At 47.7% G+C, this 27,980-nt stretch overlaps 1 protein-coding gene across 12 annotated transcripts in view; it reads left to right on the forward strand.

Moving 5' to 3' along the window:
* Positions 1 to 15,461: 15,461 nt before the first annotated feature.
* Positions 15,462 to 27,980, forward strand: part of Atp6v0a1 (ATPase H+ transporting V0 subunit a1) — a 46,556-nt gene continuing 34,037 nt past the window's right edge. For 10 of the 12 annotated variants that reach the window (XR_015447748.1, XM_021240311.2, XM_021240312.2 and 7 more), the window contains exons 1-2: positions 15,462 to 15,541; positions 17,185 to 17,345. Coding sequence is in view for 9 of the 12 variants with exons in the window: in XM_021240311.2 (XP_021095970.1) it covers positions 17,229 to 17,345 (117 nt within the window). In the remaining 3 variants the exon portion in view is untranslated. The remainder of the gene's footprint in view (positions 15,542 to 17,184; positions 17,346 to 27,980) is intronic. The other 2 variants (XM_087202295.1, XM_087202294.1) reach the window with 2 other exon arrangements.

The raw sequence follows: 27,980 nt of genomic DNA on the forward strand, positions 1-27,980 counted from the left end.
GAGGCTGAGGCAGGAGGATTGCAAGTTTGAACCCCGCCTGGAACATTGAGCGACTCAGCAAGGCCCTGTCTAGAAACGAAAAATAAAAATAGGGTTGGGATGTACCTCGGTTGAAGGCCCTGGGCTCGATCCTCAATACCACCAATAAAAAATTTTTCAAAGAAAAATATATTATAGAAATTTTAGTTCCTTCTATTGAAGGCTTAAAAAGCTTTGACAGCCGGGGATTTAGCTCAGTGGTTCCGCCTCCTGCCTCCTAAGTGCAAGGTCCCGAGTTCAATATTCGGTACCAAAAAAAAAAAAAGTTTACAAATAGAGACAGTGGAAGACTTTATTGGGCGTTCAGAATGTTTCTGCCTTAAAAATCAATGTGACTGGGCTGGGGATTTAGCTCAGTGGTTTCGCCGCCTGCTGCGCAAGCACAAGGACCTGAGTTCGATCCCCAGTACCAAAAAAAAAAAATTACTTATAGCCGATATGCCGCATGCAGGTAGCAAACGGTACACAAAGGAAAAGAAGTGTTATTTCCCTCCTTCCTGGGACATAATGCTAGGATTCTCTTGCTGAATCTTCTGCAGAAAATTCCTGCATATACGCATTTCAGTACTGCTTTCTTATTTTAGAGATTGCTCCACTATATCAGCACATGTAGAACTCCCTCGTATTTTTTTTTCTGAGACAGCATCTCACTCTGTAGTTCAGGCTGGGCTCAAACTCACTGTGTAGCCCAGGCTGGCCTCAAACTCGCAGTGATCCTCCTGCCTCGGCCTCCCGAGTGCTGGGACTGTAGGCGAGCACCATCATGCCTGGCTTAGAACTGCCCTGCCTTTAGGGAATGGTTCCACCACACTTATGAGGCAATTCCCTGCCCAGGGACGTGTCTGATTACATTGTGTTCACAGCGGGAATCGAGCAGGCCCCGTGGACTGAGGAGTCTTGTGGCTGCGGCGGAGCCCACCAGGCATGGATTCCAGTGTGGTCGATGGTTTCACGCTCGCTAAAGGGAACGGAGCCCAGGCCACGCGGGCTTTCTGCTCCAGCTCTGCGGAGAGGAATGTCGGCAGCGGTGGATGAGTCAGGTCCTGTCCAGGGCTGGCCGGCCAGCGCCGCTGACTCGCCCTCCTTGGCGGAGCTGCTGGAGAGGCCCTGTGCCGACCGACAGCCGCAGACCCGGCTGCGTCCGGCAGGGGGCGCTGAAAACGCGCGGCTGCTCTCTGGGCCTCCGCTCCCAGCCCGGGAACGCGACCGCGCTCTGGGCCCAGTAAACAAAGCCAGGCACCAGCTGCGACCTACCCCGTCGCGCCTTGTCCGTACGGGTGTGCAATGAGTGTGACAGTGGCCAGGAGCCCCGGGCAAGGCCCGCATGCACCCAAGGCCTCGTGCAGCACGGCGGGTGCTTGGTCCCGGGCTTCCATGCAGCAGCGGTGGGGTGCTTTGTCTTCACCCCAGAGGAGCACAGACCGGCCCTCAGTAGCTGTCGCACAGCTGCCACAGCAGAGTGACAGGTTTTCACCAGCTTTATAGGCAATGTTCTTATGTTTGCTTGAGACAGGGTCTCAGCATGTAGCCCAGGCTGCCCTTGAACTCACAGCGATCTTCCTGCCTCAGCCTCCTGAGTAGATGGGGTTACAGGTGTGCACCACCATGCCCGACACTCTCTTCTAAACCAGACAATTCTGTTAAACCAGACAATCATTTATTTTATTTATTTATTTGTTTGGCTTCTTTTTTTGTTTTTTTGTTTTTTTTGTTTTTTGGTTTTGGTACCAGGGATCGAACTTGGGACCTTGTGCTTTCCAGGCAGGCACCAGAACCACTGAGCTAAATCCCTGGCCCTATTTGTTTGTTTTTGAGACAGGGTCTCCCTTTGTAGTTCAGGCTGGCCTCGAACTCAGGCGATCCTCCTGCCTCAGCCTCCTGAATGCTGGGATCACAGGCATGTGCCACCACGCCCAGTTGATTGTCTTCTACAACAGCTATGGCCAGTCCCTGAGCCGCATTTCAGCCCTTAAATCCCTACTGTTTGTCCCAAAGTTGGCTTCCTTGGGCCTCAGAGCAGCCACTGAGGGCCAGGTGCAATGGCACATGCCTGCAGGCCCAGCTACCTGGGAGCTGAGGCAGGAGGCTCACAAGTTCAAGGCCAGCCCTGGCAACATAATGAGACCCTGTCTGGAAGGAAAAGAAAAAGAAAAACAGAATCACCAACAGACTGCATACCCCCGTCTCTCCTGTCTGATTTGATCTGGATACTGCACCATCTACACCACCAGTTTGGCCTTGGCCTTGGGACATCATAAGCTTTTTTGTTTCTTATCTCATTTGTTAGCTTATTTTTTCTTCCTTTCATTTTCTTTTTTAACACCTTCCTGCGGGCTTGAACCACCAGTGGAACACCCATGACTGTCCCCTTGGGTAGCTTGTACCACCCGCTGGAACTGTCCATGTGCCCGAGTGGACAGCCACGCGTGTGCCGTGGGTGGTTCAGAGCTGCCTGGAAGCCAGACATATGAATTCCGGCCTCCTCATGAACATGTCAGAACAGTAACTGCATGTGTGCTTGTGTGCTTGTGTGCATGTGTGTGCGCGCACACCCCCCCCTGGGGATTGAACCCAGGGTCTTCACACTGAGCGACATCCACAGCTCTTTTTATTTTTTGAGATAGGGTCTTGCTAAGTCACTAAGTTGCCCAGGCTGGACTTGAATTTGACATCCTCCTGTCTCAGCCTCCCAGAGTGCTGGATTTACTGGCCCATGCCACCACACTCAGCTCTAATAACAGCTTTTAAAACTTCTGAAAAGGAAAAAAAAAAGGCTGTTGTGGCTTTCCTGAAAATAGTATGCCCAGGATGTACTTTTATCTCATTTTTTCCTCTTTCACTTGGCCCGAGCTCCCTCTCCAGAGCCAGTTTCTCCCTCACTCTTTACTTTTACTTTTTCAAATAAACTTTGTCACTGCTTAAAAAATAAAATAAAGTGGAAGCCAGATGTAGTAGTGCACACCTATAATCCCAGCACCTGGGAGGCTGAGGCAGGAGGATCACTGTGAGTTGGAAGACAGAGCTGGACTACATAGTTCAAGGCCAGCCTGAACTACATAATGAGACCCTTTCTCCAAAAAGTAAACAAAAATTAAAAATAGAAAAAAAGCAGTTTTATGGAGACGTAATTCATGTCCCACTAAAAGTGTGTGGCACAAGTCAGGGTTTTAGTATATTCACAGGGTTGTGCAACTGCAGTTGATTTTAGAAGTTCTCATCACCCCAGAAGGAACTCTCATCAGATGAAAACAAACTCAGCTAAAGGGGAGAGAGATGTGACTCAAACCCTGTCTCACAGGCCGGTAGGTCGGCTGCCTTGGGGTGGGGAAGCAGAGACAGGCCGGCCTCACTGGAGGGGCTTGGCAGGAAGAGCTTTCCTTTCCCAGAGAGGGACCCAGCCCGCCAGAGAGACCCAGGTGGCGGACTGGGCGTGAGACGGCTGCCCTGCAGGAAGGGCCACCGGCCTGAGCAGCGAGCTGTGGAGGACAGCAGTGGGGTCACTGCACCCTGTGCCAGCGTCTGAGGGGACCCAATGCGCAGCTGTGGGCACAGGATGGGGACTGGAGGGGTCCATGCTGTCCCTTAGCGGTCACTCTCTGTCCTCTGGTCCCTAGTCCCCAGCAACAGAGATTTTCCTATTCTGAGCACTTGGGGTAAACGGAGTCCTGATGCACACAGCTGCTCCTGCCAGCCCCTTCCTGTAGCAGACTGTTTCTGGGCCACGAAGCCAGCAAGGGCCAAGGCTGCGGCCCTGGGCTAAGGACCCAGCTCCACAGCAGAGTGCTTGCCTACCAGGCATGAGGCCCAAGCTTCGTCCCCAGCAATGCAAAACATCCAGGCATGGGGGTGCACACCTGACATCTTAGCCACAGGGAGACTGAGGCAGGAGGGTCGCAAGCTTGACCCCAGTCTGGATGATTTGGTAGGACCAAGACTCTGCCTCAAAATAAATAAATGAACAATTAAAGAACAGGGGTATGGCTTAGTAGGGAGGCCTTGGGTTCAATCCCCAGTACAGGGATTAAAAAAATAAAAACGCCTGCTGCACAAGCACAAGGACTCACTCAAGTTCAATCCCCGGTACCAAAAAAAAGGGGGATGGTTATTCTGATGGCCGCCCAAGGACAATTCTCTAATTCCATTGCTCCTTTTTTTTTTTTTTTTTTTTTTTTGGTACCAGGGATCGAACTCGGGTCACTGTGCTTGCTCAGGAGGCGGCGAAAGCACTGAAGTGAATTCCCGGCCCGCTCCTTCTATTTTGGACATCGGCATTCCATCTTGTCCTTCGTTTGTGCCAGTCTGAATGCTTGGGCGGGTTGTATTTCATGGCCTCTAACGGCCGTCACCACGGACTCCGATGCTCAGGCCTTCAGAACCCCTTCCAGCAGCTATCCAATCTTTGCCCTCTTTCTCACACTTCTGCAACTGTAGCTGGAAGTTTGAACACATTTCCTCAGCGCTCCACAGATTTAGATTAAAAATCAGCTCAGTGGTAGAGTGCTGGCTCTGCATGTGCAGGGCCCTGGGTTGGATCCGTTTCACACACTCACAGAATACCTGTTAAGGTACATAGCAATGAGAAGCCCGCCTCGATGGTGCTTGTAATCCCAGCACTCTGGAGCCTGAGGCAGGAGACGGGAGTTCAAGGCCAGCTGGGCTACATAGCAAAACTGTCTAAAAACGATAACAACATAACAACCCAAAACTAAAACAAAAGAAAAGAAGATACACAGTAACCCTTCCTTATCCAGGGGAGGACACTGTTTATTCTCCTGTGGATGTTACAAAATTCTATTTTTAGATTCTAGTTTTAAATTTGTACATATTCATGGTCATTTTTCCTTCTGATGAATTAACCCTTTTGTCCTTGTGAAATCCTCCTAGTCTTCATAGTCTGCCGCGAAGCCTACTTTTGATGTCACTATTTTTTTTTTTTTTTTTTGGATGTCACTATTGCATGGTCTGTCTTTGCCTGTTTCAATCTATCTGTGTCTTTTTATCTAAAATGTCTATAGGGCCGGGGATTTAGCTCAGTGGTTCTGCCACCTTCCTCACAAGCGCAAGGACCGAGTTTGATCCCTGGTCCCGAAAAATGTCTGTAGACAGCATAGAGTTGGGGATTACTTATTTATTTTATTTTTGATACTGGGGATTGAACCTAGGGCTTTTGCACTGAGCTGCAACCCCAGCCCTTTTTGTTTGTTTTTGTTTGTTTTTTGGTACCAGGGATTGAACTCGGGTCCTTGTGCTTTCCAGGCAAGCGAGGGAACCACTGAGCTAAATCCCTGGCCCATCCCCCTTTTCTTGAGACAGGGTCTCACTATGTGGTCCAGGCTGGCCTCTGACTCGAAGTCCTCCTGCCTCAACCTCCTGAGTGCTGGGATCACAGGTGCGCGCCAGCATGTCCTGCTTCCTCAGTCCTTTTTTAAATTTTATTTTGGGACAGTGTCTCTCTAAGTTGCCCAGGCCGGCCTGGAACTCTCGACCTTCCCTCCTCAGCCTCCCAAGGGGCTGGGACTATGGGCCTGCACCACCGCACCTGGCTCCTGTAACGATCATGGAACTGTTTTGCGTTTGTGGAGAATAAACTCTGAAATTGCAGTCTGTCCTTTTCTCCTCGGCTAAAGGCTCCCCATGCATGCAGAGCCGGGGACGGAAAGCTGGTGCAGAACTTGGTCTCCTCGGTGGCTGTCCCTCTGGGGAGCCCCCCAACAATCCCATCTGCTGGAGCTGGGGCTGACTCACCCACACTAGCGAGACTAGGGATTCTGCTCAAGCTTTCATTGCGTTCTTTTCTTTTTTTTTTGAGACAGGGTCTTGGTATGTAGTCCAGGCTGGTGTTGAACTTGAGGCTGAACCCTTGAAGGAGGATGACTGAGGGTTCAAGGCCAACCTGGACCACATAGTGAGACTCTGTCTCCAAAAACATTTTTGTTTTTTTTTTTGTGCCGGAGATCGAACTTGGGTCCTTGCCCTTGTGAGGCAGGCGGCCAAACCACTGAGCTAAATCCCCGGCCCCCCAATTTTTGTTAATAAATAGAAAGAAACCTTTTCCTGATAAAGGAATAATGGTAGCCTACTAGATAGTTCTTGTAAAAGTGACACCTCTTAGGAAAAAACAACAACAACCCTATTCTCTAGCTTTTAGTAAAAGAATCAGATCTTTTCTTTCTTGCTACCTTGGAGTCTTAAAAACTGATTGCTAAAGTGAATTTCATGCCTAAGTATGCAGTTAAGTGCCTTTTGGAGGGTTTCTTCGAAGCGCGTTTAAAGAGATACTTAGGAAGATTGCAAAGATTTGAACAGTCTGTCTTTTTTGTTTTTTAATTTTTTGTTTTTTGTTTTTGAGACAGGGTCTTGCTGTGTAGTCCAGGCAGGCCTTGAATTTGTGGCAATCCTACTGCCTCAGCCTTCCAACGGCTGAGATTACAACCTTGCGACACCACACCCAGTAATCTATCTTTTTAAGTAAGGGCAGAGTTTGGAGGCTGAGGCAGGAGGATGACTGCCAGTTTGATGCCAGCCTAGGATACATAGTGAGTTCAAGACCATCCCTAGGCCCGGGGATTTAGCTCAGTGGTTTCGCCCCCTGCTGCGCAAGCGCAAGGTCCCGAGTTCGATCCCCGGCACCAAAAGAAAAAAAAAAAAGACCATCCCGAACTGTACAGTGGCATATGGTCATTCCCCCAGTTTTTGTAAGGGCAGAAAGAAAGGTTGTCCAGGTTATACTGAACACCCCCACCAGCACCTTTCCTTATGTAATTGACTTTAAATTCTTACACTGTGGCTTTAATTTTATTTGTTTTGCTTTGTTTTTTAGGTACAGGGAATGGAACTTGGGATCTTGCATTTGCACAGCAGGCACTGGAACCACTGAGTTAAATCCCCGGCCCCTGTGGCTTTAATTTTAAATTCCCTTCACTTGTATCATACTGCGCTATTGTCAGAAAACTTTTCTTTACGGGAGCAGATTGACAATGGGACCTTTGAACTTGGGAGTTCCGGGGTCAGTCCAGGGGGTCTCCGTGGGGAAAGAGGTCACCACTCCACCACACTCTGCCCGCTCACTGTGGCTCCGAGGCCCCAGCATCCCCTCTGCACCCCGAAGCAGGTGGTTTACTGTACCGGGAGGGGGACCTGTGTGCCTTGCTGGCTTCACTCCGGAGCCATGAACTTACCTGAACATTCTGAGGTTTATGGCAGCTTTCTTGGCCAGGGGAGCCAGCCACAATGTGACAGAGACTGCGTTGGCCGGCTTCCTTCTGATGTACCACACAGCAGCTGTGTCTTCTGTCACTCAAATTGGCTGTGCTAAATAATTCTGTAAGTTTGTGTGTTTTGAGACAGGGTCTGTCTGCGTTGCCCAGGTGGGCCTTGGAATTGCGGGCTCAAGTGATCCTCCTGCCTCAGCCTTCTACGTGGCAGGGACCATAGATATATGCCACAATGCCCAGAGATTGCTACATTTTTATTTCTAAATAATTTTGTGGCTCTTTTTTTGAACTTGCTCTATCTTTTGATGTAACAGCTTTGATGAAATTCATATTTCATACAATTCACCCCCTTAAACACTTACAATTTGACATTTTTTTTTTTTGGTACTCAGGATCGAACTCGGGTCCTTGTGCTTGTGCAGCAGGCGGCGAAACCACTGAGCTAAATCCTTGGCCCAATTTGACTTTTTTTTTTTGGTACCGGGGATCAAACTCGGGACCTTGCGCTTTCAAGGCAGGTGCTGGAACCACTGAGTTAAATCCCCGGGCCTGACATTTTTAATACCCACAGAATTCAGTACTTTTAGATGCCCACAGAGTTGAGCAACCACTTCCCATCCCTGTAGATTTGCTATTCTGGACATCTCACATCAGTGGAATTGTGCCTGTGTAGTTTTTTTGGTGGCCCATTTCTTTAGTTACTGTGCTTTCATGCCATTTCCAGTTTGGAGCTACTGTGAATAATGCTGTCATGAATTTCACGTATATATGTATGTATGTATGTATGAGATACGATCTACCTTGATAATCTAGGCTGGCTTTAAACTTTCGATGTTGCCCAGGCTAGCCTCAAACTTGCGATCCTCCTGCCTCAGCCTCCCTGGTGCCAGGATTGCAGGTGTGGGCCACTATGCTAGGACTTGTTACGAAGGTTTGTGTACAAGGTTTTTTGTGGGTTTTTTTGGTATTGGGGATCGAACTTGGGTTCTTGCTCTTATGCAGCAGGTGGCGAAACCACTGAGCTAAATCCCAGGCCTGTGGACATGTTCTCCTTCCTCTTGGATGTGCACCTAGGAAAGGAATCGTTGGGTTATACAGTCACTTCATGAGAAAACCTCACAAAGAACAATCACCACTTTTCCAAAGTGGCCACCCCAGATGCAACCTCATTAGTAACAAAAGTGAGTTTCAGGGCCAGGGATTTAGCTCAGTGGTTCAGGTGCCTGCCTCGCAAGCGCAAGGTTCTGAGTTCGATCCCCAGTACCAAAAAAGAAAAAAAAGAAATTTATATGAGATACACATACTTTAATAAACTTAATGGGAAAAAAAAGTGAGTTTCCATTTTTCCATATCTTCTCTGTGAATCTTTTTATTTTAAAAACCATTATTAGCCGGGTGGTGAGAGATGTCTGTCACCCCAGCACTCGGGAGGCTGAGGAAGGAGGATCGCAGAGAGGCAGCCTGGGCTACATAGTAAGGGCCTGTCTCAAAAAACCCAAAATTTAAAATAAATAAATAAATGAAATCCAAAATATAGAGCACTGCAGAAACCCAGGAAACTGCTTCTGTAAAACTGTCATACAGGGCCGAGGATTTAGCTCAGTGGTTCCAATGCCTGCCCTGTGAAGTGCAAGTACCAGAATTTGATTCCCGGTACCAAAAAAAAAAATCATACAAAAAGGGTTGGGGATGTAGCTCAGTGTCACCACACGTGCCTTGTAAGTGCAAGGTCCTGAGTTTATCCCTGGTACCAAAAACAAAGAAACAAACTAAATAAATAAATAAATAAAAACAAAGCCAAAACCTCAACTGTATCCAGCAATCTCCACTCTTAAATAAACCTCACCTATGCAGTTACACATGTAAGTAACCAGCAGGTGCGGTGGTACGCACCTGCAATCCTGGTGCTCAGGGGCCTGAGAGAGGAGGATTGAATGTAACAATTGGTTTTCTTGTATAAGGTGGCCATGGACGGTTCATTGTGAAGCCAAGTTATAGAACTGCACCTTCGAGTGAGTCCTGACATAAGGATTTAGAAGAGCCTGTCTCAAAATAAAGACAAAAAATTACTGGGGATGTAGTTTATGGCAAAGGCCCTGGGTTCAGTCCTAATCCTAGACCACACACACACACACACACACACACACACACACACACACACACTATATATATATATATATATATATATATATATATATATACACACACACACACACACACACAAATACATATCTCCAGTTTGTTTGGTTTTTTTGAGACAGGGTCTTGCTATGTAGTTCAGGCTGGCTTTGAATTCACTATGTACCCTAGGCTGGCCTCAAACTTGCAGCCATCCTCCTGCCTCAGCCTCCCGAGTGCTGAGATCACAGGCATGTGCCACTATGCTGGGCTTGCATAGCGTTCTTAGCTCTAAATGAAAAGGCTGCTGCCACGTGTGCCTGGTACAGGAGTCATGAGGGTGGCATAAAATGTCACATGCCGAAGGCTCATTCGTATGTCCTCATCCCTAAAATCATTAGCAGAGCTAAGGAAATCCACTGTCTTTTAACTTCAAAGGAGGCCTCAGAACTTGATCTGAAGAGGCTTTTGTTTTTTACCAAGAGCTTTATAGTAAACATTCATGGGGTTTGCAAATAAAGCAGAAGTGTTATTCTGAGGAACTCAAGAGTGAAATTTTAACAGGCTTGAGTTCTGTGGAAAAAAAACTGCTGCTCAACATTTCAAGAACAAAGGTTCAAACAGGGAACCCAAAGGTTGTGACAGTCGGGTTCCTGGTAGAAGGATGGACAGTGTTTATAAAGTTATCAGACTAGAAACAGTCAGTGGCCGAGCTGATTCACATCATTGCAAAGAATGCAGACAGAAGTAAATGTTTAAACCAAAAACTAGCTTAAAAAAAAAAGGCCCGGGGATTTACCTCAGTGGTTTCGCCGCCTGCTGCGCAAGCACAAGGACCTAAGTTCAATCCCCAGTACCAAAAAACCCCCCCAAAACAAAAAAGCCCTGTTGCTGCTGCCGCGTTTGCGGGAACACCCGGAGAATCTCTCACTGAGCTGTGTCCTCCCCACACTGCTAGGCGGCGAGCACCGGTTTGGACAGCGCACCCTGAAATTGTGTCCAGATGGAGCCCGTGAACAGTGAATGGGACCTCAGCTGGACAGGGCTCTTCGTAGGCGGCTGTCACCCTGCAGCTGGTGCCCCCGTGAGAGGGGGGACGCTGGACACAGACCCGGTCACATAAAGGCTGCAGCCCGTTGGCTCACAGCGACCTGTCCGACCAGCCAAGGAATTTGGTGCCCAGGGCTCCCACCAGCCTGAACACCTAGAGAAAGGCAAGAAGGTTCCTTCCTGGAGCAGTGGGAAGCACCACCGCCCTGCAGACACCCCAGGTTCAGACTTCTAGCTTCCAGAATTGCAGAGAACACATTTTGGGTTGTTTGCTTGTTTGTTTGTTGAGACAGGGTCTCACTGTGTAGTCCAGGCTGGCCTTGAACTCACTGTGTAGCTCAGGCTGTTTCAAACTTGCAGCGATCCTCCTGCCTCAGCCTCCTGAGGGCTGGAATGAAATGACAGGTGTGTGCTACCATGCTCGGTTGATTTCTGCTGTTGGAAGCCATGCAGACTGTGGTAATTATGGCAGCCCTGGGAAGCCAATCTGGGATGAGTCTGACTAAGGGAACATGAGCAAATATGCATTCCAGAACCCTTGTTCTGACTACTGATCTCCTCCGGGGCCTTCTAACACAGCACTGATAGAAATTCAGACAATTGGGCCAGGGATTTAGCTCAGTGGTTCTGCCACCTGCCTTGAAAGGAGAAGGACCTGAGTTCAATCCCCAGTACCAAAAAATAAAAATAAAAATAACAAGAAAGAAAAATAGAAAAAACCACACTTATTTTTGCAATTCCACTAGAGATAATTCTTGTAATTTTTTTGAGATGCTTGTGAGAGCCGTGTCTGTCTCTACTCTATCGTGGCAGTGAGAAACAAATCTTCACAACAGTTGCTAAGATATTCTCACAAATGCTAAAAATCAGCTCCATGGAGACACTATGTTACTGGCTAAGCCTCACATGGAACTGTTCACAGCTTCTAGGGCTGTAGGTGGTCAACACCATTTTATTTTATTTTTTGAGATTTCTTATTCTTTTCTGTTTATTTTTATTTATTTTTATTTTTTATTTTTTTGGTACCGGGGATCGAACTCAGGTCCTTGCGCTTGCACAGCAGGCGGGAAAACCACTGAGCTAAATCTCCCGCCCCTTGTTTTGTTTTTTGAGACAGGGTCTCCCTATGTAGTTCATCCTGGCCTTGAACTTACTATGTAGTCCAGGCTGGACTCAAACTGGCAATGACCCTCCTGCCTCAGCCTCCCCAGTGCTGGGATGAGAGAGGTGCACTACACCCTGCTGACCGGGTGTCTCAGCCTCTTAGGGTTGTGGTAAGGATTAAGTGAGTTCCTGTTTAGCCAACACAGAGAAAGCTGCGTGGCACACAGCGGTCGGAGTCCTTGCCCAGCCGTCTCGCCCGAGGTAACCAGAGCGTCCTTTCCCACGATCCGTGAGCCCGCCTTGCGAGTTGGCTGCGGATCTCTGCTGTTGCACTGGGCATGTGCGGTTGGCAAAGATGCTCCCCTGGTGCTTCTGGCTGCAGCTCTGGTTGCCAGGGCTTCCCAGCCCTTATTTCCGCAGCATGGGCCTCGAGTGCCATCGGCCCTTGGCTCCTCGTGTCACAGCCCTGGCTGTCGCAGTTCTGTGTCTCAGCCGCGGTGGCTTCTAACCACCCTGCTCAGCGCCACCACAGCTGAGGCTGCGGTCCCTCAGTGGCTTCCTGGAGCCTCGACAGCCACTCCTGCTGCCTCTTGGGTCCTGTGCTGTGCAGAGCTCAGACCTCGCCTCCTCCCTCCCAGCCTCAGTCCAGGTGGCCTGGGCCGCAGGACTCAGCCTCGGCTTTGGCCTCCACAGACCTGGGGTCCCTGCTGTCCTTGGAGCTCCTGAAGGGTCACAGCCCCTGGTGTCACATGCCCTTGGGGCGCATGGCCTGCTCAAATCCTGCCTGAGAGAGACACAGTCCCCTGCAAGGACACACTCTGGAGGGAGGCTTCATTCACCAGGCCCGGGCTGCTACCGAGGGGCAGCTGGGCTCGGGCACAGACTCCCTGCTCAGGGAGGTGGGTCACGGGGAGGCCTGGGGACCACAGTCCTTTCCCAGCTGTAGCAGCTGGCTGCATCCTCCAGAAGGCCCTAGGGCAGAAGCTCGGGAGACAGTCCCTGCACTTCCAGGAAAGGGGCAGAGCTGAGGCAATGGCGGCAGCAGCTCTGGTGTCTTTTCCAGGAGGAGCTGGGGTGCTGATCACGGCCCACTGGGGTTGAGGGGTTTGGGGACTAGTCCTGGGCCCTGGTGTCTTTCTGTGCTGCCCTGTGAGAGGTGGCAGCAGAGTCCTGGGGTGGGGACAGTATGACAGCCGCTGGTCACACCCAGCCCCTTTCTGGCTGTGTGTGGGGGGCTCAGGCTCCTTCTGTCCATAATGGTTCATTTTCCTCCCCCCAGGACCTGGCACAGAGCAGGGCCTCAGTGAGCATCTGTTGCCAACAAGGCCTTAGCCAGCAGGGACTTAGAGACCCCACTTCTCAGCCGTGCAGGTGGGCAGTGTGTGGAAAAACCTATTTGAACCCCACCCCTGGTCCATACTAGGGGTTGAACCCAGGGCCTTCGTCCACACAGAGCTCCACCCCCAGCTCTTTGTACAATTGCTTTTTCATTTTGAGATAACATCTCACTAAATTATTAAACTACCCAGGCTGGGCTTGAGCTTTCAACCCTCCTGCCTCAGCCTCCTAGAGTGTTGCAGTTACAGATGGGCCCACCATGCCTGACTCCTGAAATAGGCAGGAAGGCCAGAAAGGGAGCAGGAAGGGAATGGAAGCAATGGGGAAAGAGGCAAAGGATCTTGGGAGATTTGCTTTCCAGGAACCCAGGAAAGTTAAAGGGGACCGAGGCAAGTCCGGAGGGGAAGGCTGTGTCACAATTGCAGTGTGACAATCTGTGGTTTGCAGGCAGCTGACTCTGAGGTTACTTTCTTTTAAGTCTGGGAGGAAGGAAGTGACATTTTGTTACAGGTTTCTACAACTTGGCAGGTTTTCAAAAGTGGGTCCCGGGCCTGGGGATTTAGCTCAGTGGTTCCGCCGCCTGCTTCGCAAGTGCAAGGACCCGAGTTCAAACCCTGGCACCAAAAAAAGAAAAACAAAAAAGTGGGTCCCCATCAGCCTTGCTAATGAATGATAAAGTTTGGAGAGAGGACAGGAGGCAGGGACGAGGAACCGTCCAGGTTTCTTCTTGCTTCTGAAGAAAACTATGACAAAGTCTTTTTAGTTTCATAGATGATATGAGATAGAACATAAAAATAAAATGTCAGAAATAGGCATGGTGGTGCGTACCTGTAATCCCAGTACTCTGGGAGGCTGAGGCAGAAAGACTGCAAGTTCCAGACCAACAAGGAAAATTGTTTTTTACCATATATATATATATATATATATATATATTTTTTTTTTTTTTGTATCAGGGATCGTACTCAGGACCCTGCGCTTTTGAGGCAGGCACGGTACCACTGAGCTAAACCCCCGGCCACTTTCTTTTATTTTCTTTTAGACAAGGTCTTGCTGTGTAGCCCAGGCTGTCATTAAACTTATGGCAGTTTTCTTGCCTCAGCCTCCCAAGTGCTGGTATCACAGGTGTGCACCACCTCGCCTGGTGCCAGCCAGGATAATTCAGAAACTTAGCAGAGACTTTGTCTCAAAAGAAACCAACAAAAACAAAACAGGGAAGGAAGGGAGTGCAGCTCAGTTTGAAGGTCTGGGGTTTAATCCTTAGTACTGCAGTGGGAGGAGCCCCCTTTATTATTTCATTTAGGCAGACAAAATTATTAGAATCAATGATCTGAACCATGTCCTTCATTATACTTAAACCTCAATGGGATTCCACCACCCAGTGAAACTGAATAACCAGTTTCCCAAGTTCTTCCTGCTAGGATTCAAATATTACAAACTTCACCTGGGATCTCTTTCCCTTGCACCCATACTTAGAACCGAGCCCAGGGCCTTGGTACTGAGCTGGATCTCCAGCCCTTTCTTTTCTTATTTTTACCTTGGGACAGGTTTTTGCTAGGTTGCCTAGGCTGGGATTCAACTAGTGATCCTCCTGTCCCAGACTCCCAGATGCTGTAATTACAGGCCTGTGGCTGTAATTCTTCACCCTAATCTTTAACAGAAGGGCTAGAAAAGGAAATCATTATTAATATCTGAGAAATATTTTTTTGGTACTGGGGATTGAACTAGGGTCCTTGCACTTGTTAGGCAAGTGGGGGAACCACTGAGCTAAATCCCTGGCCCCTCTGAGAAACATTTTTTAAAATAACAAGTAGGCATCGCTTTGCTTTGGAAAGTTTTTCAACAATTTTGAGGAACTGAAAACCCTTACGCGGTCATATGGATGCAGAAGAATCTTCTAAACAAGAGAAAAAATTGCTTTCACCACATAGGGTTCACGAGGGTTTTCCTAATACTTGGACAAAAATAAACCTTGGGTAGTTGCTTCAGGGAATTTTTTTTTTTTTTTTGGTACCGGGGATCAAACTTGGGTCCTTGAGCTTGCTCAGCAGGCAGCAAAACCACTGAGTTAAATCCCTGGCCCTGCTTTGGGGACTTTTAAAAGAGGGGCTTTCCATACTTAAGCCAAGGAGACCCTTCTAAGGCTCTCTCTTGCCTGGAGGATAAAGGTTAGGGAAAGGGGTTTTCAAATTTTTTAAGTTTTATTTTATTTATTATATTTTTTGCAGTACTGTACAGGGATGAACCCAGGGCCTTTGCACTGAACTACATACCCAGCCCTCTTTATTTTTTATTTTCAGACAAGACCTCGATAAATTGCTAAACTGCCCAGGCAAGGCTCGAATTTGTAATCTTCCTGCTTCAGTCAGAGTGCCGGGATCAAGGTGTGCGCCCCCACCGCCAGCGGCAAAGGTCCCAAGGACTCAGCGACCCCTGCCGCTCTGCACCTGCCGCCCCTCCCCCACCGGGCGCCCTGCCGTGGATCGGATGACGTCATCACGCAGGGTCTCAGTCCCCGCACTGCGGCACGGGGCGAGGCCGCGCTCGATTGGTCCGCGGCGGTGAGGTCATCGGGGTGGGGCCTGTGGCGGCGCAGGGGGCGGGGGCTGTGACGTTCTGCGTGTGGGGGGGCTGAGGGCCGGCACCCGGCGCTGAGGGCTCGAGCTGAGCTGCTGCAGCAGGTGAACCGGGCCTGGGGTCGCGCGTGGGGACGGGGTCTGGGGGGCCCCGCCGTCAGTCACCGGCGTTGGCAGGGACTCTGGGTCTCAGAGAACACGGGTCCCGCGGCGCTGTGCACCCTTCCTGGCCACGCCCGCGAGGCCCGAGACCCCTCCCCTGAGGAGGGCCTGGGGTCGTCGGGCAGGCGGAGGAACCGGGCCTCACGGGGCCCCAGGGCGAGCTCCTCTCTCCCGCGCCTGGGCCCGAGAGCGCGGCAGGGGCCGAGGAGCGCCCGGCTCAGGATCGGCCCCGCCAGAACCGGGCTCGGGGCGACGCTGGGTCCGGGCCCCCTGCACGGTCGCTGTTTCTGGTCGCTTCAGTTCGCGCCCCCGGAAGCCGCTCCGGCCTGACTCGCCTTCTCTTGGGCTGCTGCGGGTGGGATAGGCCCGGGGACCCGGGGAGCCGTAGGTGGCTCCGAACCGGGCGGCTGCCAGGCTGTGGGCTCTGCCCTCGCCGGCCGGGCGGGGCGGGCTGAGCGGCTGGTGTGGGTGACTCAGGTTGTCACTATCTTCAGGTCAGCCCGCATCAGCTCTGGAGAAATCCTGGCTTATTCCTGCCTTGAGCATCAAAGCCAGAAAGGCTGTGCTGTTCAGATTTCTCAAAATGTCTCCCAGCCTCCCCCCGGGCTAACCCTCCCTCTGATGACAGCTCCCCTATTCCTTTGGAATGTGGGTGGCCCTGGGACGCTAAAAGTCGTCTCTTATTTTGGCTGCGGTTAGGTGCTGTCCAGGTTACACCCTCAGGCTCACGTTATCTGATTGAGAATAAATAATTGCTGTTTCAGGACCACTGATAGCGCCAATTGTTTTTCCTACCCGGTAACCGCTTTACTTAAAAAACGAAACCTCTGTTGCCTCCTGCGTGTGAGGACCTGGCGGGGAGGCATGTCATTATCTTGAAGATGAGCTGGAGAAATGGAAGACTGCAGAGGTGGAAAGGGCTGTTGCCCTGGCTGTTAAAACTGCTTTGTCATTACCAGTGTGTTCTTGTCACGCTTGGTTTGAAGTTGAGCTTCCTATGCAAGCTGGCTCCTTTTTGTTAGATAATGATTATTTGTTTGGATTCCTTATGGGGGAAATGGTGTTTTCTGAGGAGACTGGAAGCTCAAACACTGCAATGTAGCTGTAGCTTTAGGGCAGTGCTGTTGGAAATAGGCAGGGGAGAAAACCAGTCACGATGCTGACATCTTTTATAAGAGGGTCGTCAGCATCTCTGTTTTTCCTGCTCAAGAAAACAAAATAAAAACTGGACCCTGAATATCACTGTCTCATAATACTGTGTCCAGGGTTTTAAAAGAGATATATGGGGTTTCCAATTCCTGTCTTTCTTAAATCTGGATACGTTCTTAGGCATTAAGTTGCCCAAAATATTGTCATTCTGTCCTCACGTTGACTGCAGAGGAAGTGACTTCATCTTATCCTCTGCAATCCAGGAGTCAGTCAATGCTTTTGCAATTTCTCCTCTCCCATCTTTCTAAGCAACTGTTATGGATATGTCGGCACGGACTGGGTGAAACAAGATGAAATAAGATGCAAAGTAAAAGGGTCTCGCTGCCGTGTCTTTGCTCTCAGCCCTCAGCTGACTGCCAGTGTTGTTCTTGCTTCAGATTGCAGTGAAAGCCAGACACTCAGCCAACCCCTTTCTGCCACCATGGGTGAGCTCTTCCGGAGTGAGGAGATGACGCTGGCGCAGCTCTTTCTACAGTCGGAAGCCGCTTATTGTTGCGTCAGTGAACTCGGAGAACTCGGAAAGGTTCAGTTTCGTGATGTAAGTAGTCTCAGGCTGCTTCCTGATTACCAGTGTCCTCAGCGTTTCTTTCCACAGCCAATGGCTTTGTCATGAGTGTTTTGGTTTTCATGTGCAAACAGAACATGGTAGTCCTGTGTGCTGTCGGTAGAATGTATGATATGTGTTTCCACCTGTCTAGAGGTGAGAATGCTCCGCATCGGTCCTTCCATGCCTTGCTCATTCCCCCTTTGAAAACTGTGGAGACGGCCTCAGGGGAATTGCTTGGCGTGCCAGAGGAGGAACGCAGACTACCTCATCGAAGCCTTTTGCTTTGTTTTTGGGCTCCTTTACACAGATAGCATGGCATTTAAAATATTTATTGAAGTTTTTCCATACAGTGGACTTTATTTTGTATAAAATCTGAGGCATTCAGCTACAGATATTAGTATATTAGTAAGCATGTATTGATAATCTACTATTTTGGCTACTTGGAGAAGATACCAGAAGAAAAGGCACAGGGCTGGGATGTAGCTCAGAGGTAGAGTGCTGCCTAGTAAGCATGAGGTTCTGGGTTAGATCCCCAGCACTGCAAAACAAAAAACCAAACAGAGTAAAGAAGTGTGTGTGTGGGGCTTCTAATGTGATCAGGAGGCAGGGTACACACTGCTGAAAGGAGGGGCCCTTAACAGTTCAGCACCCCTAACTGAGCTCCTGCTAGGCTATCTCAGAGTTCCATACACCTCAGCATTCATCTCAGTCATGATTTTACATTTATCAGCTGATAAAGTGTCTCGTGCTACGATCTAAGCACCATGAGGAGGGGCATTCTTGGGGTCTGCTTGTTGCATCTTCAGTGCCTACAGATAAGGTCCTCAGTCAGTTATTTGTTGAAATGAACAGATGAATGCAAGAGGAGTGACCAGGAGGACTGGGATTAACTAGTACAAGCTCCTTGGAACTGGCAGGTTTCGAGGAGTTGGGCCTGAGCTAATCTGATCATATGAATTTCCAGTTCTCTTTGAGCCGGTTCACGCTGAGCTCCTCATGTATTCTCCTCCCTGACTGAGTCCTGTCCCCACCCTTCTGATGGTCTCACTGTCTTCTGCTGCCTGTCAGCGTCCCCAAGGCCTGTCTGCTCTGCTCCCTGGGGATCTCCATCCCGTATCTTCCTTCACTTCCTGGTCTGGTGACCTGTCCTGTCTCAGATCGCTCATCTTTATCCAGGGAGTCCCATAATCCGTAGCTCGGGCCCTGCCTCTGACTGCCCCTGTGCTTACAGCTCTCTGCCGTCGCCTCCCTGACCCACCCCAAAGTTGTGGCCCTGGAGCTCAGAATGAGCCTGAGTCCTGACACTTAGCCTTCTCACAAGGTGTTTCACCTCTGTGACTTCCTAAGCCTGAGCTACTGCATCCATATTCTTCCAGTTTCCCTGGCTTGAAACCTAAGCCAGACAGCCAGACTCTTAATTTGCAGTTCCTTATTTAGTCATATGGAGTCTGTCACTCTCTGTCTCTCTCAGTCTTTTTTTTTTCTTTTGGTAGTATTGGGGATTGAACCCAGGGAGCGCTGTGCTACATCCTTGGCCCTTTTTATTTTGAGACAGGGTCTTGCTAAGTTTCCTCTAAGATCCTCTTGCCTCAGCCTCCCCATCAGCTGGGATTACAGACCTTTGCCACCACACCAGACTGTCTCCCTTTTTAACATCACTTGTCAGCCCTCTTTACTTTTACTTATGCTGTGTTTTAGTGGTACAAAAAAAATGTAAGGAGTATAAAATGCACACTTTCGCTTCTACTGTCTACTTAGGAGATAAACCTTCCCGACACAGGTGAAACCAGCTGGGTGTGGTGGCACATGCCTGAGATCCCAGCATTTGGGAGGCTGACGCAGGAGGACTGTGAGTTTGAGTCCCGCCTAGGCAATTTAGAGAGTTTCTGTCTCAAAAAGGGCTGGGGATGTAGTGTGAAGACTCCGGGTTCAATCCCCAGTACCACAGGCACCAAAAAAAGATAAATCTGCCAGTCTGGGTAGTCTTCTCCCTCCTTGCCTACCAGGAAGCCCGAGTCGCTTTGCTTTTGTTGTTCCTGTGTGTCTCTTTTTTCTTCTGATCTGTGTCACTGAGTGATGATCACCGTCTAGTGTTACAGGCTTCAGAACCCTGCACCTGGTGCCACACTGCCCTTCGAGGCCAGGCTCTGCCCAACTGCATGTCCAGCCTGGCATATGCTGTTCCAGCCCAGTGGTGTTCTGAGTTCCAGTCATGTTGGCATGGGCACATGCAGTTTATCAACTCTTCCTGCGCCCAAGCCTTCAGGCTGCTGCTGATTCTCCTTCTGTGGTATAGACCCTTGTGTGGGCCTCCTCCTGTGCCTGGGTGACAGTTTCCCTGACACTGGTTCTGAACCACTTTGGTCTCAGAATCGCTTTACTCTTTTTTTTTCTTGGTACTGGAGATCGAACTCAGGACCTTGGACTTGCAAGGCAGGCATGGTGCCACTGAGCTAAATCCCCAGCCCATTGGTTTTTTTTTAATTTTGTATTTTTAATTTTTTTTTGGTACCGGGGATGGAACTCGGGTCCTTGCGCTTGCTCAGCAGGCGGCGAAACCACTGAGCTAAATCCCCAGCCTGTTTTTGTTTTTTGTTTTTTTTTTTGGTACCAGGGATTGAACTTGGGACCTTGCGCTTTCGAGGCAGGCACCGGAACCACTGAGCTAAATCCCTGGCCCCTGTTTTTGTTTTTTTGAGACAGGGTCTCCCTGTGCAGCCCAGGCTGGGCTTGAACTTACTGTGATTCTCCTGCCTCAGCCTCCCGAGTGCTGGGATCACAGGTGTGCACCCTTTCTTGTCTGAGTGGGAGGTGGCTCGGTCTCTGCCTACAGTCTGTTGGGGGCCACACGGCTGAGCCTCTGGAAACCTCCCCTGGTGAGGTGGGGAGGAAACGGGAGTCTCAGCCTAGGGTGATCTCCTGGAGCGTCTGGCTGCTGAGCAGTGTTGCCGGGAGGGCGGTGCGGAGTGTGATGTCTATGCCTTTGTCCCACGCAGCCTCCTCAGCCCTTGCTTTATATTTTATGTACATATATACATTTATTTATTTATTTATTTATTTATTTATTTATTGTTGTACTGGAGATTGAAGTATATCCTCAGCCTTTTTTAAAATTTTACTTTTTTGAGATGGAGTCTCACTAAGTTGCCCAGGCTGGGTCAAACTTGTGATCGTCCTGCCCAGTCTCCCAGGGTGCTGGGATTACAGGCTCATTTTCTATTATTTTACTGTACTATTAGAGGGTGAGCTGTGGCCTTTGTCACATTTTGTTCCTATATATTCACACTTCAGGGTGAAGGAACATTTCTTCTTCAGCTATAGTCCAATAATCATATTAAAGAATTTTAGCATTGATTATATAACATATAGTCAATATTCTAATTTCCCCAGTTGTTTCAAATGATGCCCTGTAACACTAGGTCTGAGGCACTGTTCTTTGTTTTTGTTTCATCTGTGTCAAGGGAGGAGCTGGTGGAATTATCAGTAAAGAGCCACTGAGCGGGTGTCGGGTGTCATGGGGGCCAGGGAGGAACCAGTCTGCTTCTCAGTTCTTTGGGAGTGTAGCGTAGTGCTTGCTCATTTAATGCTGATATTTCCGAGGAGTCTAGCCCCTTTGTTTTGCAAAGGTCCCTCAATCTGGAGCTGGTTGTTTCTTGGTGATCTGTTTTGGGTTAAGCACTTCTATGCACATGCTAGTGTGCCCTGGGTGTGACCCATTAGAAGACACATGGTGTCCTTTGTTCTGTTGTTAATGAAGACGCATTTGAGCAGTTGATGAAGGCACTGTTCGGTAGATTTCTCTGGTGGAGGTGTCTTTTCTCTTTGTGATTAATAAGTAATGTAGGTGATACTTACAGACTGAATACCTTTTTATCCAATAGCTTTTGTGTTTCTTGACTGAGCCTGCCTCAGTGACTGCAGTGGTTCTTACAAAATTATTTTCTAATTCTGTTAATTCTGCATTTATGAGTTACCTCTTTGCTTTAATAAAGTGCTTTTTCTTCTTCCATCCTATTTTTTTCTCTATGAGTGCTGTGAATTCACTGATTTGTTGTTTATTAGATGTATTATAATCCTTTACTGTCACTGTTCTTTTGGATGCTCAAGTTGTCCCAAATGTGGCCGTGAACATAAGTAAGTTTCAAGGATTTTCTTTGTTTGTTTGTTTTTGGTACCGGGGATCGAACTCATGGAACTCCTGTTGCTATGTAGCCAAGGCCGCCTTGAACTCTCATCCTCCTGCCTCAGCCTCCCAAGTGCTGCCTATAGTGTGCACCACCAGGCCTGGCCAGCTTTTAGTGTAGCAGCACGTGTCCATCTTTTTTTTTAATGGCTTGTGCTTTTTGTATCTTTTTTTTTCTTTTTAAATTTTATTTTTTGTATCTTTTTGTTTGTTTTGGTTTAGTTAATTAATTTCTTGGGGGTTTTTTTGGTACCGGGGATTGAACTTGGAACCTTGGCTTGGAAAGCAGGTGGCAAGAACCACTGAGCCACATCCCCAGCCCCAATTTCTTGGTTTTTTGAAACAGGTTCTCACTATGTGGTTCAGGCTGGCCTCGGACTCTCAATAATCCTCCTGTCTCAGCCTCCTGAGTGCTGGGATAACAGGAGGGCGACACCATACCTGGCTCATGGCTTGCTTTTTGTAACTTAATTAAGAAATCTTCCTGGGCTGGGGATGTAGCTCAGTGGTGCTGCGCCTGCTTGGCAAGCACAAGGTCCCGAGTTTGATTCCTGGTACTGAGAGAAAGAAAGAAAAGAAATCTTTCCTATCCTAATATGATGACTACATTTTTGTATATTTTCTTGCAAAATTTAAAAAGGTATTTATTTAGATTTTGATCCACTTGGGGTTCCTAAAAGACTAGGTTATTTTTCCCCATGTGAATAAACCGACTCAGAACAACTTTTTGAATAATGTATTCTTATTTTGTGATTTGTGACCTTATTTCTGAGTACCAAGTTGTCCTGCATCTTTGGGTCTGTTCTGGGTTCTCTTCTGGACCACAGGCTTGTTTATCTCTATGCTTTCAGGATAATAACTTAATTGTCACAATTTAGTGCTAAGGTTTGATGTTTTATAGGGGACAGGTTCTCCCATCTGGTGTATCAGGATTGTCTTAACTATTCTGTTCTCTGTGTTCTTCCACTTAAATGTAGAATTTAGAATCAGTTTGCTGAATTTTATGAAATAGTGGTGGATTTATTTCCCCCAAAACCCCTTTTTTTTTTTTCCCCCAAAACCTCTTTCACATTTTTATTTAGGCTTATGCTGAGTCACTTTCTATTTTTCCTGTTATAATAGGCATCATTTTGAAATTTCACTTTTCTGGTTGTGGTTGATAGAAAAAATACAGTTGATTTTTGCATATTATTCACATATCCAGCACTCTCAATGAATTTTTCTGTTTTTTTTCTTTTTTTCCTCATGAGATCTCACTCTGTATTGCCCAGGCTGACCTCAAAATCCTGTACTCAAGTGCTCCTCCTGTCCCAGCCTCCTGAGATGGGGACTATAGACATGCTACACTGCTGCAACTTAAATTGTCTTTTTTGTAAAGTTCTAATAGATTCTTATAGAGATCTTTTATTTTTCCATATATTCAATTTATTATCTGCAACTCTTTTCCTTTCAAATCTTTATCTCTTTCTATTTCACCATTTGCTTCAGTACCACATTGAAGAGTAATTGTCAGTTCAGATTGTATTTATTGCTGAATAAGCAGGAAGCCCTAATGTTAAGGTTTACTTTTCTGAAGGAACATGAGAAAACTGTAGGCCAATCATTTTAATGAACATAGATGTAAAAATCCTCAACAAGATACTGGCAAACAGAATGCAACAAATCAGTAAAAAGAGTATAAATAATAAATAAATACAATAAATAAATAAATTAAAAGATCATACATCATGACCAAATAAGACTTCACCCTAGGGATGCAGGGGTGGTTCGACATGCACAAATCAACAAATGCAATTCATCATGTGAACAGAAGCAAGGACAAAAATCACATGATCATCTTAATAGACACAGAAAAAGCCTTTGACAAAATCCAACATCTGAGCATGATAAAAACCCTGAAGAAAATAAGTATAGAAGAACGTTATACCAATCTGATAAAAGCTACTTATGACAAAACATCAGCCAACATTACATTAAGTACAGAAAAACTGAAAGCTTTCCCTCTAAAATCAGGAACAAGACAAGGATGTCCAGTATCACCACTCCTGTTCCATACAGTACTCAAAACTTAGCCAGAGCAATCAAGCAAGAGAAAGAAAAGGGATGCGTTTAGGAAAGGAAGGTATCAAATTATCATTAATTATAGATGACATGATTCTTTACATAAGACCCAGAAAATTCCACCAAAAGACTTTTAGAATTAATAACCCAATTCAGTAATGTAAAAGGATACAAAATCAACACACAAAAATTAATAGCATTCTTGTACACCAATAATGAATTCACTGAGAAAGAAATTAGGAAAATAATACCATTCACAATAGCTTCAAGAAAAAATACCTAAGGGGCCAGAGATTTAGCTCAGCAGCACCACGCCTTCCTTGCAAGCACAAGATTCTGAGTTTGATCCCCAGTACAAAAAAAGAGAAAAATACCTAGGAATTAACCTAATGAAGTGAAAGACTTCTATAATGAAAATTATAGTAGTCTAAAAAGGGAGATCAAAGAGTACACCAGAAAATGGAAAGAAAAAAAAGAGAAAAATAAAAAACAAAAAGAAAATGGAAAAAAGCAGGATGTGGTGTCACACACCTGTAATCCCAGCACTTGAGAGGCTGAGGCAGAAGGATCATGAGTTCAAGGCCATCCTGGGTTACCTAGTGAGTTCAAGGCTACCTCTGAACCACATAGTGAGATCCTGTCTTAAAAAAAAAAGAAAGAAAAAAGAAAATGGAAAGATATCCCCTGTTCCTGGATAGGCAGGACCAATACTGTCAGAAAGGTCATATTACCAGATCTGATACATAGATTTAATACAACAATCCCAGTCTACCAATAGCATTCCTAGAACTAGAAAAAAGCATCATAAAATTCATTTGAAACCAGAAGAGACTCAGAGTAGCAAAACAATCCTGAGCAGCAAGAGCAAAGCAGGAGCCACCATAGTGCTGGATTTGAAGTTGTATTACAAAGTATTGTGATCAAAACAGCATGGTATTGGCACAAAAACAGACATGCAGATCAGTGGAACAGGACAGAGCAGTGATGACGAACGTTCTAGGGCTTTCAGTGCTACAAACAGCCTACTGTGGCACTTGTGCTGTAGGTCTGCCAGCACTGAAATAGAGGATGCAGAACAACTCCAGGCATATTCTGCCATCTGATCTATGACAAAGGGGCCAAAAATATATGCTGAAGGAAAGTTAGCCTCTGTACTAACAAATGGTGCAGGGGAAGCTGGCCATCCACATGTAGAAGACTGAACCCGTGTCTCTCATGATGTACTAAACTAAAATCAGAATGGCCAGGGATTTAGCTCAGTGGTTCCAGCGCCTGCCTCAAAAGTGCTAGGTCCCGAGTTCAATCCTTGGTACCAAAAAAAAAAAAAAAAAAAAAAAAAAAATCAGAATGGATCAAAGATCTAAATATTGAGACAGAAACACTGAATCTGCTGGAAGATAAAACAGGTAAAACTGTTGAAGACATAGGCATAGGCAAGGTGTTTCTGAACAGAACCTCAGTTGTACAAGAATAATGTCAAGAATCAACAAGGGGGTTGCATCAAATTAAAAAGCTTCTGTATAGCCAAAGAAACAACAGAGTGAAGAGACAGCCTACAGAATGAGAAAAAATTTGGCTAGGTATTCCTTAGAGGACTAATATCTGGAATATACAAAGAACTCAAAAAAATCAGACCCCCTCCCAAATAAAAGATCCCATCAAAAAATGGGGAACTGGTAGCCAGACACCTATAATCTCAGCTCTTGGGAGGCTGAGGCAGGAGGATCACTGTGAGTTTGAGGCAGCCTGGAAAACACAGCGAGACCCTGTCATAAAACAAAACAAAATGGGCAACTGAAGTGAATTGACACTTCTCAGAAGAAGTATAAATGGCCAATAATTACATGAAAAAAATGTTCAACATCACTGGCCATTAGAGAAATGCAAATTAAAACCACCGAGGTTCTATCTTACTCCAGAAAGAATGGCTATCATCAAGAAATCAAATCATGGGGCTGGGGATTTAGCTCAGTGGTTTCCGACGCCTACCTTGAAAGTGCAAGGTCCCAAGTTTGATCCCTGGTACCAAAACCAAACAAACAAAAATCAAATCAAAATGAATGCTGGAGAGGCTGCAGGGGAGAAATTGTAGGTGGGAACTTAAACTGGTATAGCCACTATGGAAACCAGCATGGAGATTCCTCCGAACACTGAAGCTAGAAACAGCATCCCCCTTCTAGGTTCCTGCCCACTACGGCCTCCTGGTGCTATCCAGCCCAACGGGACTGGCTCTTCAAGCTGAGTGTTACCAGGGCCGTGGCTCCTGCGCCCCAGCATGCGGTGCAGAGCCGAGGGTAACCTCTGATGAAGGGGAATCCATCTTTCTTGTCTCCTGGCGCAGGCCTGCTTACTCCTCGGGACCCGCAGTTGCATTTTCAGCCTCGGCAGCCCTTGCTAGGACAGCACCCTTCAGTTGCTCTGTCATCCGCCCCCTCCTGGGATCGGGCTTCGTTCTCAGCTCCAGATCCTCTTGCCCTCCACACACTCTGCCCTTCTCGGCCTCACTCTCTCCCTCGCCTTCACCCTGATTCCCAGGACCTTTCTGCCTTCATTGGCATGGACCCGGGCTTGGGCCACTCAGCTGTCCTGACAGTCATCCCTCCAGGCTGTGGGGGCAGTCTCCACCTGCAGCCCCTCCCGAGACTGTCCTCCTCCATGTGGCGACCTGACCTTCCGTTCAGCACCGGGCTCCACGTCCCCCACCTTGGGCCACCCCGCCCATCTCGGAGCTCTCGAAGTCTTTCCCTCCCCGCAGACAGACCCTCAGCCTGCAGCTTCTCCACCTCTAGGTTCCCAGTTTGGGCCTCAAAGCCAGGCCCCTTCATGATGACTCCCAAACCCACACCCTCCACCAGGACAGGTGACATTCCTGCTCTTTGGCCCAGAACTCGCCCCACCCAGGCCGGCCTGCCGGCCCCTCACCACGGACCTGCATCTTAGCTCTGGTGATGCTGGAGCAGACACGGTGGCAATTTGCTTTTGATGCTGGTTTCAGTTCCCCTGGATATTTTATACCTGGAAGGTAGCTGGCTGGATCACACGGTCACTCAGCTCCTAGTGTTTGTGTCTGTGTTTCTGTCTGGGCTGTTCCCGGGAAGGAGCCAGGGCCTGGTGCATGTGGGGCGAGCGCATACCCTGATCTGTAGTGGCAGTTGCTCTGGCTCCTGTCGCCACCAGCAGAGTACAGGCATCCTGCACAGCGCTCAGCCTCGTCTGTAACACAGCTGTTTTACAAGTGTGAGTGAGGTGGCTGTGTGCCTTCACTTGGCCTTTTCCTGACGACTGTGACGTCTCGGGTCCTGCTCAGGGCTCCGAGAGTGTGGCTCCTGGGACGTGGCTGTGTCTTCACACCAGCGTTTCCACTGCTCCTAAGCAGATGCCAAATTGGGCGCTTGCTCAGTCCGTGGGCAGGTGCGGGTTCAACTCCACACCACACTGCCAGTGGTTTCCAAATCTTTTGTCTACTTTTTTTTTCTGGTGCTAAGGATTGATTTTACTTGCTTTTTTTTTTTGTGATACTGGGGATGGAACTCAGGACCTTACACTTGAGAGGTAGGTGCGGTACCACTGAGCTAAATCCCCAGCTGATTTTACTTACTTTAAAAAAAAAAAAATTGTTTGGGGCTGGGGATTTAGCTCAGTGGTTTCGTTGCCTGCTGTGCAAGCGCAAGGACCCGAGTTCCATCCCCCGTACCAAAAAAAAACAAAACTGTTTGGGTTTTTTTTGTTGTTGTTGTTACGATCGAACTTGGGTCCTTGCACTTGTGCAGTAGGCGGCGAAACCACTGAAGTAAATCCACAGCCCCCCAAGGTTTTTTTAGAGCTCTCAGGAAGCCTATTTTAATGATTAGGAAGTATTACTGAACTGTAGCACGCAGGTTTAGTGTTAGTTGTTTGACAACGTAATGATTTCACTTACTTTTTAACACCATTTTTCACAACAGATTGTAATTCCTGCTTTGTGTCTGTCCATGGAGCTGAATACCAGGGTGTGGCTTATTTTTAGTGGTTCTCTTAATTACTAATCTTGCTTTTTTACCTTAGATCCCATCTGTCTAATATCAACATACCGAGTTTTAGAAGACAGAACCATTGAATACAGGAATATATATGTACATATATACATATATGTGTGTATATAATGTACACATGTGTCACACGGTTATTTTATGTGTCATCTGTATATACACGGGTAGTTATGATTATAACATTTGTGTATGTACACATGTGTGCATATGAGATACATGTAACCAAAGAGCCAGCATGTGATAAACTGTGTAGCATAATACAGTGCATATATGACGTGCACACATCCATGTGTGCTTAAGCTCATTGATCGTGGTGTTCACCGTCTCCAAGCTGGGACAAAGCTGATGCTTGGT

The sequence above is a fragment of the Heterocephalus glaber genome, unplaced genomic scaffold (genome assembly GCF_053883595.1).
Source record: "Heterocephalus glaber isolate CG9 unplaced genomic scaffold, H.glaber_assembly_v1.0 deba00001773, whole genome shotgun sequence".
In the NCBI taxonomy this organism is placed as follows: domain Eukaryota; kingdom Metazoa; phylum Chordata; class Mammalia; order Rodentia; family Bathyergidae; genus Heterocephalus; species Heterocephalus glaber.